The sequence below is a fragment of the Grammomys surdaster genome, unplaced genomic scaffold (genome assembly GCF_004785775.1).
Source record: "Grammomys surdaster isolate TR1022 unplaced genomic scaffold, NIH_TR_1.0 188, whole genome shotgun sequence".
Classification (NCBI taxonomy): Eukaryota; Metazoa; Chordata; class Mammalia; order Rodentia; family Muridae; genus Grammomys; species Grammomys surdaster.
Window position 1 is genome coordinate 14,861,650 of NW_021604633.1, and position 12,376 is coordinate 14,874,025.

The following is a 12,376-nucleotide window of genomic DNA, read 5'->3' on the forward strand; positions in this document are numbered from 1 at the left end:
AAGAGAGGCAGAGAGGCAGAGAGGCAGAGAGGCAGAGAGGCAGAGAGGCAGAGAGGCAGAGAGGCAGAGAGGCAGAGAGGCAGAGAGGCAGAGAGGCAGAGAGAGAGGCAGAGGCAGAGGCAGAGGCAGGCAGATCTCTATGAGTGGACCAGCCTGATTTACAGAGCTAGTTCTAGAACAGCCAGAGATCCACAGAGAAACCCTGTCTTGAAAATCCAAAACAAAACAAAAATTGCAGGGAGATGAGGTCTAATTCTTACTGTTCTAAGTTCCTGGGGGAGTCCCAGTGAAAGGACATGAGGGGTACGGACTTGGGGTGGTACTGTTGTGCTGTTCTTTCTGTCAGGCTTTCTTCTTACTTGGAGCTGTCATTGGCTTTAGCTCCAAAATAAGAAAAAGGGTAGAGGAAAATAAAGAAGAAAGTGGAAAGGAGCGTTCAGAAAACACTGCAGTGCGCAACCTGGAGAGCAGAACAAAGGATGTGTTTAAGTAAAATCTGTTTGGTTTCCACTTAAAATATCGTTTACAGTTTTCTTTTGTCGATGTGCTTTTAATTCTGAAGAGCTAGCCCCGGGGGTGAAAAATTCCCCATAATCCTACCAAATGTAAATTCCTAATGTAATCATTTGATCACACGGAGCTTCAAATATTCCTGTGTAATATTACTTGTTCATAAAACATGACTTATTTAGTCATAAAGTGGAATACCTACTGTGTGCCAACCACTTTACCAGGTGCTGATATCTTGTGCCTGTTAGACACTAAGCTGTCTCAGTTATCCTGGCAGCTACTGAGGCATAACAATGCTTGTGTTCAGTTGACTTTTATTGTACTTACCGATGGTCCCCAAATGCAAGAATCGTGATACTAGTGTCTCATAAATGTCAAAAAGAACCAAAAAGTTACTTCCTCTATGTGAAAAGAAAGGTAGAAATTCTCAACTTAGTAGGGAAAAGAAAAATCACACATGGAAGTTGATAATATCTGTCTGTTCTTAATATCTTACTGTGCTAACTTATGAAGATCACCATGGGTCCATACATGTAGGGAAATCTGATTGCTTTATAGGGTTTAATACTGTCTATAGTTCAGGCAGCCACTAAGAGTCTTGGAACATGCTCCCTGCACACTAGGGTGGGCTGTTGTATACCAAACAGTGAATGGCGAGTGCAGCCAAGATGGGGAGGGCTAGAAAGTGATGATACTGTGCTGCTGCTATACATGGAACAGTCAAGAACAGGAGCTCTGATGAGGAGATGTGACAAGAAGAAACTGAAAGAATTGAATAACATACTGAGCCATGATATATCCCAGGAAAGAAAATCCCAGGCAAAAAGAACAGTAGATAAGGAAGGCATGAGGTTGAGAAATGCCTGGCATTTTCAATGAATACTTAGAGACTGGAGCTGTCACAAGGGAACCAGGCCTTGTATTGGCTTTTGTATTCTTCTGAGGCCTGTGGATTTTGTTTGAGGAGGAGAGTTGATTTTGAAGGAGGCCCTGGCTGCTGTGTAGATAACAGACCACAGATGAGTCAGTTGGGAATAGTAAAACTGCTTGGTCCTGGAGGAAGAGGGAAGTGTCTTTGCAGTTCTTGAAATAAATAAGAGAGTAAGGTGATGGCAATTTCATTTGTTTCTATAGATCATTCATGGATTAGATATAAAAGAAGGGGAAACATCAAGAATGACCCCAATACTTGATCCTGAGAATGAAACGTTCACTTAATCAAGTGGGAAGGCAATAGAGACCATCTGTTGTGGGTTGGGTGGCAGAAACCAAACTTTCCATGTTAGAGATTTGACATCCACTACGCATCCTGAAGTCTGAGTTGAAAACTTGCATGTGAGTTAATGGTCTGCTGTGAATATCTAATAAGCAGTACTAGGGGCAGGGCTAGCTCTGATCTGTAACATTTGAGGATTCCTATGCTGTTATTGTTCCAACTTTTAAGCACTGACATGACTTTATGGAATGTTGACTTAGGCAAAGATGCCTGTTTCCAGCTGGGCTGATCCAGCATAGTCTATCTCCAGCACAACATCCATTTCAATTATTTTAAAGTCAGGAGACTGGGTGAAGTATCTGAGTAATAAGTTTGATAACAGGGAAGTCCAAGAATGGAACTCCAGGGCACGTTTACAACTCGGGAAATGAAGAGCTGCCCAAGGACATTAAGAAGGTTGAAGGACAATCAAGGAATCCAAGAGGCTAAAGAAAAGCACTATGTCAGCTGCTAATGATACATAAGAGGAAGACAGAGAAATTAATATTTGATTTAAGATCCCAGAAATCACTGGACCTAACCAGCATCGTGGGTGGATTTGTGGTGATGAATGTGCGTTTAAGAGTGAGAAGGAGGGAAGGAAAGGAAAACACAACGAATAGAGACAAACCATTTAAGATCTTCTGCAGTGGAATCATGTCTGTGGGTGGGAGAACTCAGTGTTGTCAAGATGTCCTAACTGAACCTGTAGGTTCAATGTGATCCTAGTTAAAAAAAAGAAAACCTCAGCACATTTCTTAATGAATAAAACAAAACAGATTCTGAAGGTGACATGAAAAAGCAAAAGATGCCTCATCGACAATATAAAATGGGAGATAAGCAAAGTTGGAGGAATGACATTGCATGATTTCAAGACTTACCATAAAGTGCATTGAGGTTGGGGTGTATCTCAGTTGGTAGAGTGCTTGCCTAGCAAGCACAAAGCCCCAAGTTCAATACCCGGCACGATACATAGTGGTGGCACAAGCCTGTAATTCCAGCACTCAGCAAGTAGAGATGCTAGGATAAGGAGTTCAAGGTTCTACTAGAGTGTACAACAAGTTCCAGAAAAATTGCAGTAATCAACACAACATGCTAGTACGAAGGACTAAACAAAGCATCAGCAGGGCAAACTGGAGAGCCTCGATATATATGGATACAGATATAGACAGCCAAAAGATCTTTGACAAAGAAGCAAAGGCATGACCATAGAGGTGCATGGTACTGGTACATCTCCTCATCCTCAGGTAAAATTGAAATCTAGGTACAGACCTTATATTCTTAAAAATAAAAATTAACTCAAATTGAATTATAGGTGTCAATGTAAAATATCAAACCTCGAAAGTCCTGGAAGGTAACATAGAAGAAAATGTAGATGACCATGGATTTGGCAATGACACTTTATATACAGGAGCAGATCCATGAAAGGAAAAAAACCTGATAATCTGGAGGTCATTTTAATGTTAAACTATTTTTCTGAATGCCTTAGGGACTGGGCCTCTAGGTACAGAAACAGAGTCCTCTAGTTCTTCCTGGTAGCCCCTTTCACCCATTGCTTCTAGCCCATCTCCAGTCCTTTGTATCTTTACCCACCTACAGAACCTTTCTACAAAGTGATCCAAAGCAGCCTCACGAAGCTAGGACTCAGTTTAGCCTTGTCCAACATATTTCCAAAGCTTCTCTTTGCAGTGGATTGTGGTTAATAAAGAAAGCCCCAGCTGGACCGTGTACAGAGACAGACAGACTTTGGAGCTCTCAGTGCTTAAATGGGGTGTTTTTATCACACCAATACATATATTAACATGAGAGAAGTAAATCTCATGGGACCCCAACCCTACATAAAGAATTATAGACAACTAAGGAATGTTGAGAGCAGGAGAAAGAGTCTTCCCAAGGGAAGAACCCCCAGATGGTTATCCAATGCCAAGTATGTGGGAGGGGTAATGGGTAAGGGTGGGAAGGGAGGGAAATTATTTCAGTTTCAAAAATAAAAATAAATGGGCCATCAATCTGTGCGAGTACATGAACACCACAGTGAACCAAGCCAATTTGAAAGGCCTCGTGCTGCGTGACTTCAGCTGTACAGCAGTTTAGAACGGGCAAAACTAGGGAGCTAGTAAAATGTTCCATGGTTTCCATGGGGTAAGGCTAGAAAAATGAGAAATGTGGCTAGGGGAATGGAAAAGTCCCTGGAAAATGAGGAAGAACAGTCCACGAACTTAAAGTATTTTGTTAGCAAAAGGATATCATACTAGGCAGATGTCTTCAACAGTTCATTCAGTCACTGATAGCCTTGGACAGTGACCATGGTCTTAAACATTAATGTCTTATTTTATGACACATGGTTAATTTGAAAAGCCTATTGGCTTTGCTTCTTGCCATTATTAGTTGTACTTGCTATAGAATCTCGATTCTCTTTGTTTTTAATTGAATATTACAAACTACATAAAAGACAGCTGAGTAAAATTCAAGAATTATTTCTGAGCAAGTCTCCTGGATCATGAGTTGCCACACTGTTGTGGGGAAACCTCGTTCTGGATGCTTCTACTGTCACTTTGCTAGCTTTTAGAAATGTCAGTCTTTTTCTACCTTCTCTCTAGACTGGATATTAATCAATTGGAAAGGAAGTCTTCTTCCTCTGAAGCCCACGTTTAGTGAGTTCACACATCCCGGGATGTTCTCTCGTTAGGGGCCCCACACCCCCTCCATCAAGTGGTGGGGGCAGTTCTAAGGGAAGAGTGCACAGCTAAAGCCCTTGAGTAATGGTCAAGATTCCCTGAACATCTAACTGCTCAGTTCAGGTCTCACCGGGTCCCAAAGCTGAGCTGTTCTCGTCAAGGATGATGATCCAGGGCCACACTACAGCTGTCACAGGCTGCCCAGAGCCTCAGTGACTACTCACCTATGCACATACGGGGGGGGGGGGGGGGAATGCACTTGAGCTGAAAGCCTCAACACTTGCTCTGTCTGGGGAGAAAAGCAGCTAGCTAGGAAAACTGATGTGGCTTGAAAGTTCTAGAGCAAGCTGCTTAATGTCCTCAATCTCCATTTCCTTTCCTATAAATAACAGCCAGAATTCTCTGCACCAAGGTTGTCCTTAGTTGTCTGGTGTTTGAAAAGTCCCCACCTCACCTCCGACTTGCAGAGCACTACAGTCAGCCCACAGTAATGGCAGCCTATAATTGGTGGTTTGTTTCCCCAGGACCCTTGGCTGAAGCTAGAGAAACAGCTCTACAGAGGCGTTTATCCTCACACTCGGACAAGGACAGAGCTTGAAAGTTCTCCTTTCGAGGCCCAATGACAAAGCCTTGTTCCTCACATCCGTTCTTCCTCCATTAAACATTATTTATGGAGATGCTACTATATCCCAGATACTTTTTGAAAAATAAATAAATAAACAGGGGAGAATCCTGCCCCTAGTGGAGCTAAGTGCTGGGGGACTGGGGAGGAGATGAGGGAAAAACAGCAGTCCAGACATTGTCTGGAACATCATTTCAGGTATCGAGTCCTGTGGAAACAACTGGGAAGAGAGTGTAACCTAAAGTTTTGGAAGCATGAGTCCAGCGTTCAGAAAGGTGTCTAGCACAAAGCTGTTCTGGGCTGTGTGGAGGGCCTGGCGTGTTCAGAGGGCGGGGCTGCAGTTGTTGATGGTCATGCTTCTTGTGTAAGATGTCAGGTGTGTAAACACGTACTTTCAATAAGCAAGTGTCACTCTCCTTTACAGCAAAGGAGAAAGGAGAGAAGAAGTTGTTCGGTTTCTCGTTCGTACCCCTGATGCAAGAAGATGGAAGGACTCTCCCAGATGGCACACACGAGCTCATCGTGCATAAGGTACCAGTGACTCCTATTGATAATAGGCAGTCAAAAGCAGGACACGGTTACTCACCGTGTGTCTTCTTGCTTTAGAAAAGGGAAAAATGACTAGAAATGGCACCCTTCTGAATAAGGTTGGAGACCAGGTGTGGTGGTAAATTCCTTTAATTCCAGAATTCAGAAGGCAGAGTCAGGCAGGTCTCTGAATTCAAGGTCATCCTGGTCTACATAGTATTTTTTAAAAAATTGTAAACAAGACATTGTCTTCCTGTAAGTATTATTTCTAAGTTCTCTGTCTTAAATGTCACATTTTACATAGACACACTAATATACTTACACACACATGTATGTGTGTGTATGTATGTTTATATATATTGCTGCATATATTCTGGTATTGAAGGTCAAATATATTCCTTACAAGTTAGGCACATATAAAGCAAGTTCTGAACCACTAAGCTCCTCAACCTTAAAACATGCTTTTTAAATGTCTTATTTTTCATCTTAATTTAGGAATAAATTTATTTGCCTAAACTGGGTTGGGGTGTTAATCTCAAAGTCCTTTCTGCGGTTGAGATGGGGTTAAATATACCTTAGAAATAGTTTTCTAAGTACCACTGATGCATACCATTTTATAAATCTTTATGTATCCTCAGAGGAAAGTTTATTAGGTTAAACATTACTTTTAAAAACTTTTATCTATGCTTTTTTATTACAACTATTGCTTTTAAGTCCCAACTCTCAAACAAAAGGTGGAACAAAGTATGCTGGTGTAGGCATCAGCATAAAAGTTCAGAAAGCAGGAACTTCACAGAAATTATCTGAGAATACTCATAGAATGAAATACAGAATAAAATGAACTATTTAAGCATGTATACAGTTTTCTTGAAAATACTCCTTTTGCTGGTGAAGGTATACCATCGCCTGGCTGGTTTCCTTTCTGCCCTTTGGAAAAACCAGAAGCCAATAGACAGGAACTTCCAGAACTTCCTGTGCTCTCTCCCTGCCACCTGACCTGAACCCTTATCTGCACTCCTCTCTTTCTTCCTGCTTCCTGTCTCAGGGATGAGGCAAGATGCCTTGGGAAGCCAATTCTACCTCCTGCCCCCAGGACTTCTTCCTGTGCTTTCTTTTTCTCCTATGTCTATAACTGTTTCTTAGTCTAGTGCCATCCATTCAGAATGTAAACACACTTCAGCATTTCTCTTCTTCTTTCTTTAATAGGCACAGGTTTCCTCTTTCGTTCCCATCTCATATAGAAATGGGTCGTCTCCCACTGTCTCCACTGCTCAGTCCTGTCAGTGGTTCAAGATGCCACCGTTCACCTGAGCTTTCACTGAGTTGCTCCTGATTAACCACAGGCTGCAGACCCTGGGGGTGGTGGTGATGGGGCACTATACCAATGCACTACACCACAGGCTTTGCCCTGTTACCTTCGGAAAGGATCTTGCTAAGTTGCCTTAGGTTGGCCCCTAATTGCAGTCTTCTTGCCTCAGCCTCTCAAGTAACAGTCATGTTTGACTCTGCCTAGCAACTGAGGTCTTCTTATTTAAAATCCCTGGGCTTTTCATGTTGAAAAATCTCATGGTCCAGGCATACTACGATGCATACACTTGTCTTTTTTTAGTGGTCGTTTTAGATTCACAGAAGAGCTGTAATATACCCATATGTCCTTCACCCAAGTCTCCTACATTATAACCGTTTACATTAACAATGGCACATTAACAGTAAACTATCTAAGCGATGAAATATTGTAAATGGAAAAGTTTGGTGGTGGTGATTTTTTTTTGAGTTTCACCATAAATTTTCCACTAATGTCATCTGGCTGTTCCTGTCTACATTCCAGACCCCACGTGGTATTTAGTTGTCTGCCAGTGACTCACTCACATGCTTCCCATGCATTCAATGGCCTCACCCTCATCTGTGTTGCTTCTTCTTCCTCTTGCCTGCTTGGTAACCCTCTTCTGGCTATGATTGAGCTTAAATAATCCCCTTCCTAAAAAGCCTTCCTTCCCTATCCCCAAGAGACCTGGTATACAGTCTTTAAGCTTTGACATCAGTCTAAAACACATGACTGCAGTGGTTTTGTGTGTGAGGGCTTAAAAAGAGGGCCAGTGCCCCTTTCCTGGTTGTATTTTTTAATACTGAAATAAAGTATGGGTAAATATTGTGAATTTAATAAGTATAGAGTAATGGATATTAGCAATGACTGTTCCTGCTGAAAATGTCCCCACAAGAAGAAACTTTGTCATTGAAAATGATTTAAATCTGGTTTTCAATAGCTGGTATTATAGAATTTCAACTTGACTTCATTTTCTGTACTTTCAGTTCAGTTCTCTACAGTCCTAAGCTGTAGACCCTTTATTTGATTAGCATGCTGGGAATTCACTGGCATGATGTTCTCTTAATAAATTATACATGTGGATCTCCTCACTCCAAATCTTATATACTTATGGATGCTACCGTTCTGGAAGACTGTCAGGACTGACCACTGTGGTTCTCGGTCATGGTCTTAGGCCATGGTCAGCAGGTAGCCCAGGACATAGTATCCTGTTTACAACTGCTATCCCAATTGATTTCCAATGACTATAAGCAAGAGGTGTAGTCTCAAAGATAGAGCCACCTGTACTACTTCAAGTACTTCTGTAAGCATATAACGGAGCCCATCTTCTTATAAGATCTGACATCAGACCCAAATGTGGTCAGAAAGCTAATTCTTATCTCTAATATGTAGTACATTAATGTATTTTAAGGTGACTTGTGTTGATTGCAGGCTGTTAAAGCAAATATGTGTCAGCAACATGCCTTTGTTCCCCCAATCCAGTAGCAGACTCAGGAATCTGAAAGAGCTGTTAAGTGAATTCTTCCCTGAATTCTCGAATTCAGTTCCTCTGAACTCTGAACTGACCAGTGGGAGAGTGTGTAGCCTTTTGGGCTAAAAATCCGTGCTGTCGTGTGCCCCTATCTTACAACCTACCTTCTAGAACAATTTTCATATTTATGTCTACCACTGAATTTCATTTCTCTATCTTAGAGTCCCCACCATCAAATGGAAATCTGTTATTCTTCTACAGACTCGTGTGCCATGCTCCCTCTGCTCTTGTCTGCTTGTCCTGCCTAACGGCCTGGTTCCACAATTTCTTCTGTTTCCTGTGTTTCAAGAGATAGACTAGCAATTTCACTGTAAGACTCAGACAGAGTCTTACGTCTCATGAGATCATTTTAGTTACATGCTCCTCTTGAAGCCCTGTGTCATTTTGTCTGTCATACATTAAGCTTTTGGAGAAAGTCATTTGTCTGTCTTTCTAACTTGACAGTCTGTATTTGTCAAGAATGCAATGTAAAGCTCACCTTTGTTTCCACAAAATTTAAAACTGAGTTAAAGAAAGCGGGGAAAGGCAGTGTTGCATGGTTATGAAAACAAGCTTTGTTACTATCCTGATGCTGACACTAAGTAATACTGCAACATTAGGCAAATCATGTAAGTGCCTCGGCCACAATCTTCTACATCATAGGATTGTTATGAAAGAAAGTGTATATATGAAATGTGAAGAAGTGCCCAATAAATACTTATAAATGTTGCCTAAGATGCCTATATTGATTTTCAAATGTGCAGTATCTCTATTATGTATTAATTATGCATATTGAAACATTGGTCAATAAAAGGTATGTGATAAGAATTTCTTTGTATTTTATTAAATTACTACCAAGAGTTAGATGCTTTTATTTACTTAGATGATGGGTGAAACATACTATCTCTCTGTCTATCACTCTTTCTGTCTCTGTCTCTCTGTTTTATTCTTAAAAGAATATCTTAAAGTATCTTTTGTGCTCCCAGTGTTGTTCTGCTGATAGTTATGTTTTATACATGAAGATGACACAGTATAGCTATTGAGACACCGTGTCTCATACTTTGGATGCTAAGGTTTTAGTGTCCTGGGCTGATGGACAGATGAAACCAAGCAGGATTGGTGGAACTAACCTGGTCATTATGGCCCTACAAGTAGAATCTTCATGGCATGCTGTAGACCCGGAGCACAGCCATCTGTCCAGAATCCTATTTCTATAGTCTGCACCATAACAATAGCAGGAATTCCAAAATTCTGACAGAATAATCCAAGAGCCTATTAGTTGAGGAAAGGGAGTTGTATTAAAAGATGGTTCTATAGGGCAAGAATTTCCTCAGGTATAGGCCTGGGAGTGAGTATCACGGATGGGTTTGGTGTTCATCACATAGAAAGTTACATAGATGTACAAAGGACATATCAGGCTGGAGACAGGAGACCAGGGCATGTTCCTACCTCTGTAGCCCAGGTAGACTGAGTTTGGGTTCATGACTTGAAATGTGTTCCATGTCCTGATGAGGATCAAGTAGGGAAGCAGATATGAAAGAGTCCAGAACATTCTCTTGCCTAAGCAGTTTTCTAAGGAAAATGTTTGAAGTATTTACTTTATAATTTTATTTAAACTATGAAAATTTTCCAGAGTCTTTGGTCTATGTGATACATCTTGAAGATACAAAAGAAACCATTTGGAAATGTGACAGAAGGAGAGAATGGTGAACTGTTTATTATATTGATACCAGTACTTGTGTTTCAGAGCAATTCCTGGCAAGAACATCTTGTGATATTCTGACTCTGTTTCTCAACTCACTAAAGAGGTCTTTCCTAAAGATTTATTTTTTTAAAAATGAGACTTTTTGTATCTCACAAACTGGTCTCAAGTACCAGAGGGATTCTGCAGTTTAACTGTTGTCTGTTACCAAGACACTGGCATTAGAAATATTTGAACAAATATAAAGTGCAGTTGATATGAGTATCAGTTAAAAATACTTTAATTATTTGTGTATGTGAGTGTGTGTGTATGTGTGTGTGTGTTTGTGTGCACATGCTCATACTGGCACCTTCAGAGGCAAGAAGAGGGTATCAGATCCTCCGCAGATGGAGCCACAAACAGTTATAAGACACCTGATATGGGTACTGGGAACACAACTTGGGTTCTCTGGAATGGCAGGACATGCTCATAAGTATGTAGTCATCTTTCCAGCACCTAACTTTTTAAATACATTCATTTATTTATGTGTGTGTGTGTGTGTGTGTGTGTGTGTGTGTATGACGTTTGCATGTAAGGAAGCACTTGTGTCATAGTATGCATGTGGGGGTCAGAAGACAGCCTTACGTATCAGTGCTCACCCTCTGCCTTGCTGGAGGCTGACTCTCTTATTACTGTCACTGCATTGCATACTCCAGGCTACCTAGTCTGTGAGCTTCTAGGGATTCTCCCATTCCACCCCTTAGCTTACTATAGGAGTGATGTGATTACAAGCACACAGCACCCTTTCAACTTTCATATGGGTTTTGGGGATCCGAGTTCACATCTTCAGACTTGTACAGCAAGTGCTTTTACATACTGAGCTTCCCAGATGAGTTTGAATTCTATACCCCAAATAAGCTAAGTTGTACCAGTTCCATATATTTTAAAGTATTTTCACAATATTTTAATTTAAGATCACCATTGCCTCTACAAAAATAATATGTAAATCAAAATAAAACAAAAAATATCATAATGTTATGTCACCATCTGCTAGCCTCTCAGCATGTATCCACTTAGATGTCTTGCTATGTAGATTGGTTAGACAAATAATAATTGGTGATATATAGTTATTTTTAAGTCTAGCTTTCTGGTTAAAAATTTTTCCAATCACTAGACTATTTTTTATTATTTATTCTTTGACAATCTCATACATTTATATAATTTATTTGGATTTCGTTTACTGTGTGTTCCTTCTCTTTTTTCTTTTTTCTTCTTCCCACTTCCTCTGGAAACATTCAAGTTTTATCTAGAAATTAAGTAGCATATCAATTCTTGAACAATATTTGGACTGGTCAGTCTGGTCCAAATTCAGAATCACATCAGGCTTTCTAGCCCCCGAGTGTTGTGTTTAACTAATCCAGTCCATTGTTAGACAGCACTGACGTGAAGACATGGAGCCACACATCCTTCCACAGGAAGACTCCACAGAGTAGGGTAGTCTCACTGCTTCCCTTCAATGCTATTATTCAATGCATGTGTTTCTTAACATGCAGACATGGGATACCATTGGTAAGAGGGCATCGTTCTTATCATGTGTGTCTTCCGGTTCACTGTATCGCTGTGATGGCAACCCCATCCCCATCACGTACTTTCATGTTTGCCCCTTTGCTACCAGAAAGTGATCTTCCTGTTTCTGCATTGTACTCTGTGAACACCCCGTTCCTCATCAGTAATCCTCCTGTTGAGCATTAAGTGACAATCCTTCACCAGAGAGATCGTTACAGTAGAGATGTAAAATTATATTTTCTAAACCCATAATTCCATTCACATTTGATAATTACAGGTTTCTTTTTTAAAACTTTTCCTATTTCTCTATTTTCCTTTTTGTTAAGCACAGATCCTTTTTGCATACAATATAATCTGAAAAGTTTCCCCTTCCTCTATTCCTCCCAACTCCTCTCCACCTCCTATGCAGTTCTATTCCCTTTCTGTCTCTCTTTAGAAAAAAAAAAGAGGCTTCTATGTGATAACAACAAAATAAAATATGCTAAGATAAAACAAAAACCATCATATCAAAGTTAGACAAGACAAACCAACAGAAAAATTTAAAAGCCCTAAAAGAACGCCCCCAAATCAAAGGCTCACTCATTCACACACTCAGGAGTCCGATAAGAGAACTAACTGAAAGTTGTAGGACTTTTGCCGAGGACCTGATGGAGACCCTTGGAGACCTTGTTCATGGGTTCATGATGCTTCCTTCTCTGTTAG

The 12,376-nt window shown here is 40.6% G+C and overlaps 1 protein-coding gene across 1 annotated transcript in view; it reads left to right on the forward strand.

Moving 5' to 3' along the window:
* Dock4 (dedicator of cytokinesis 4) overlaps positions 1–12,376 on the forward strand; it is a 411,722-nt gene that overhangs the window by 266,179 nt on the left and 133,167 nt on the right. The window contains exon 16 of the mRNA XM_028768807.1: positions 5,490–5,596. Coding sequence (XP_028624640.1) covers positions 5,490–5,596 — 107 coding nt within the window. The remainder of the gene's footprint in view (positions 1–5,489; positions 5,597–12,376) is intronic.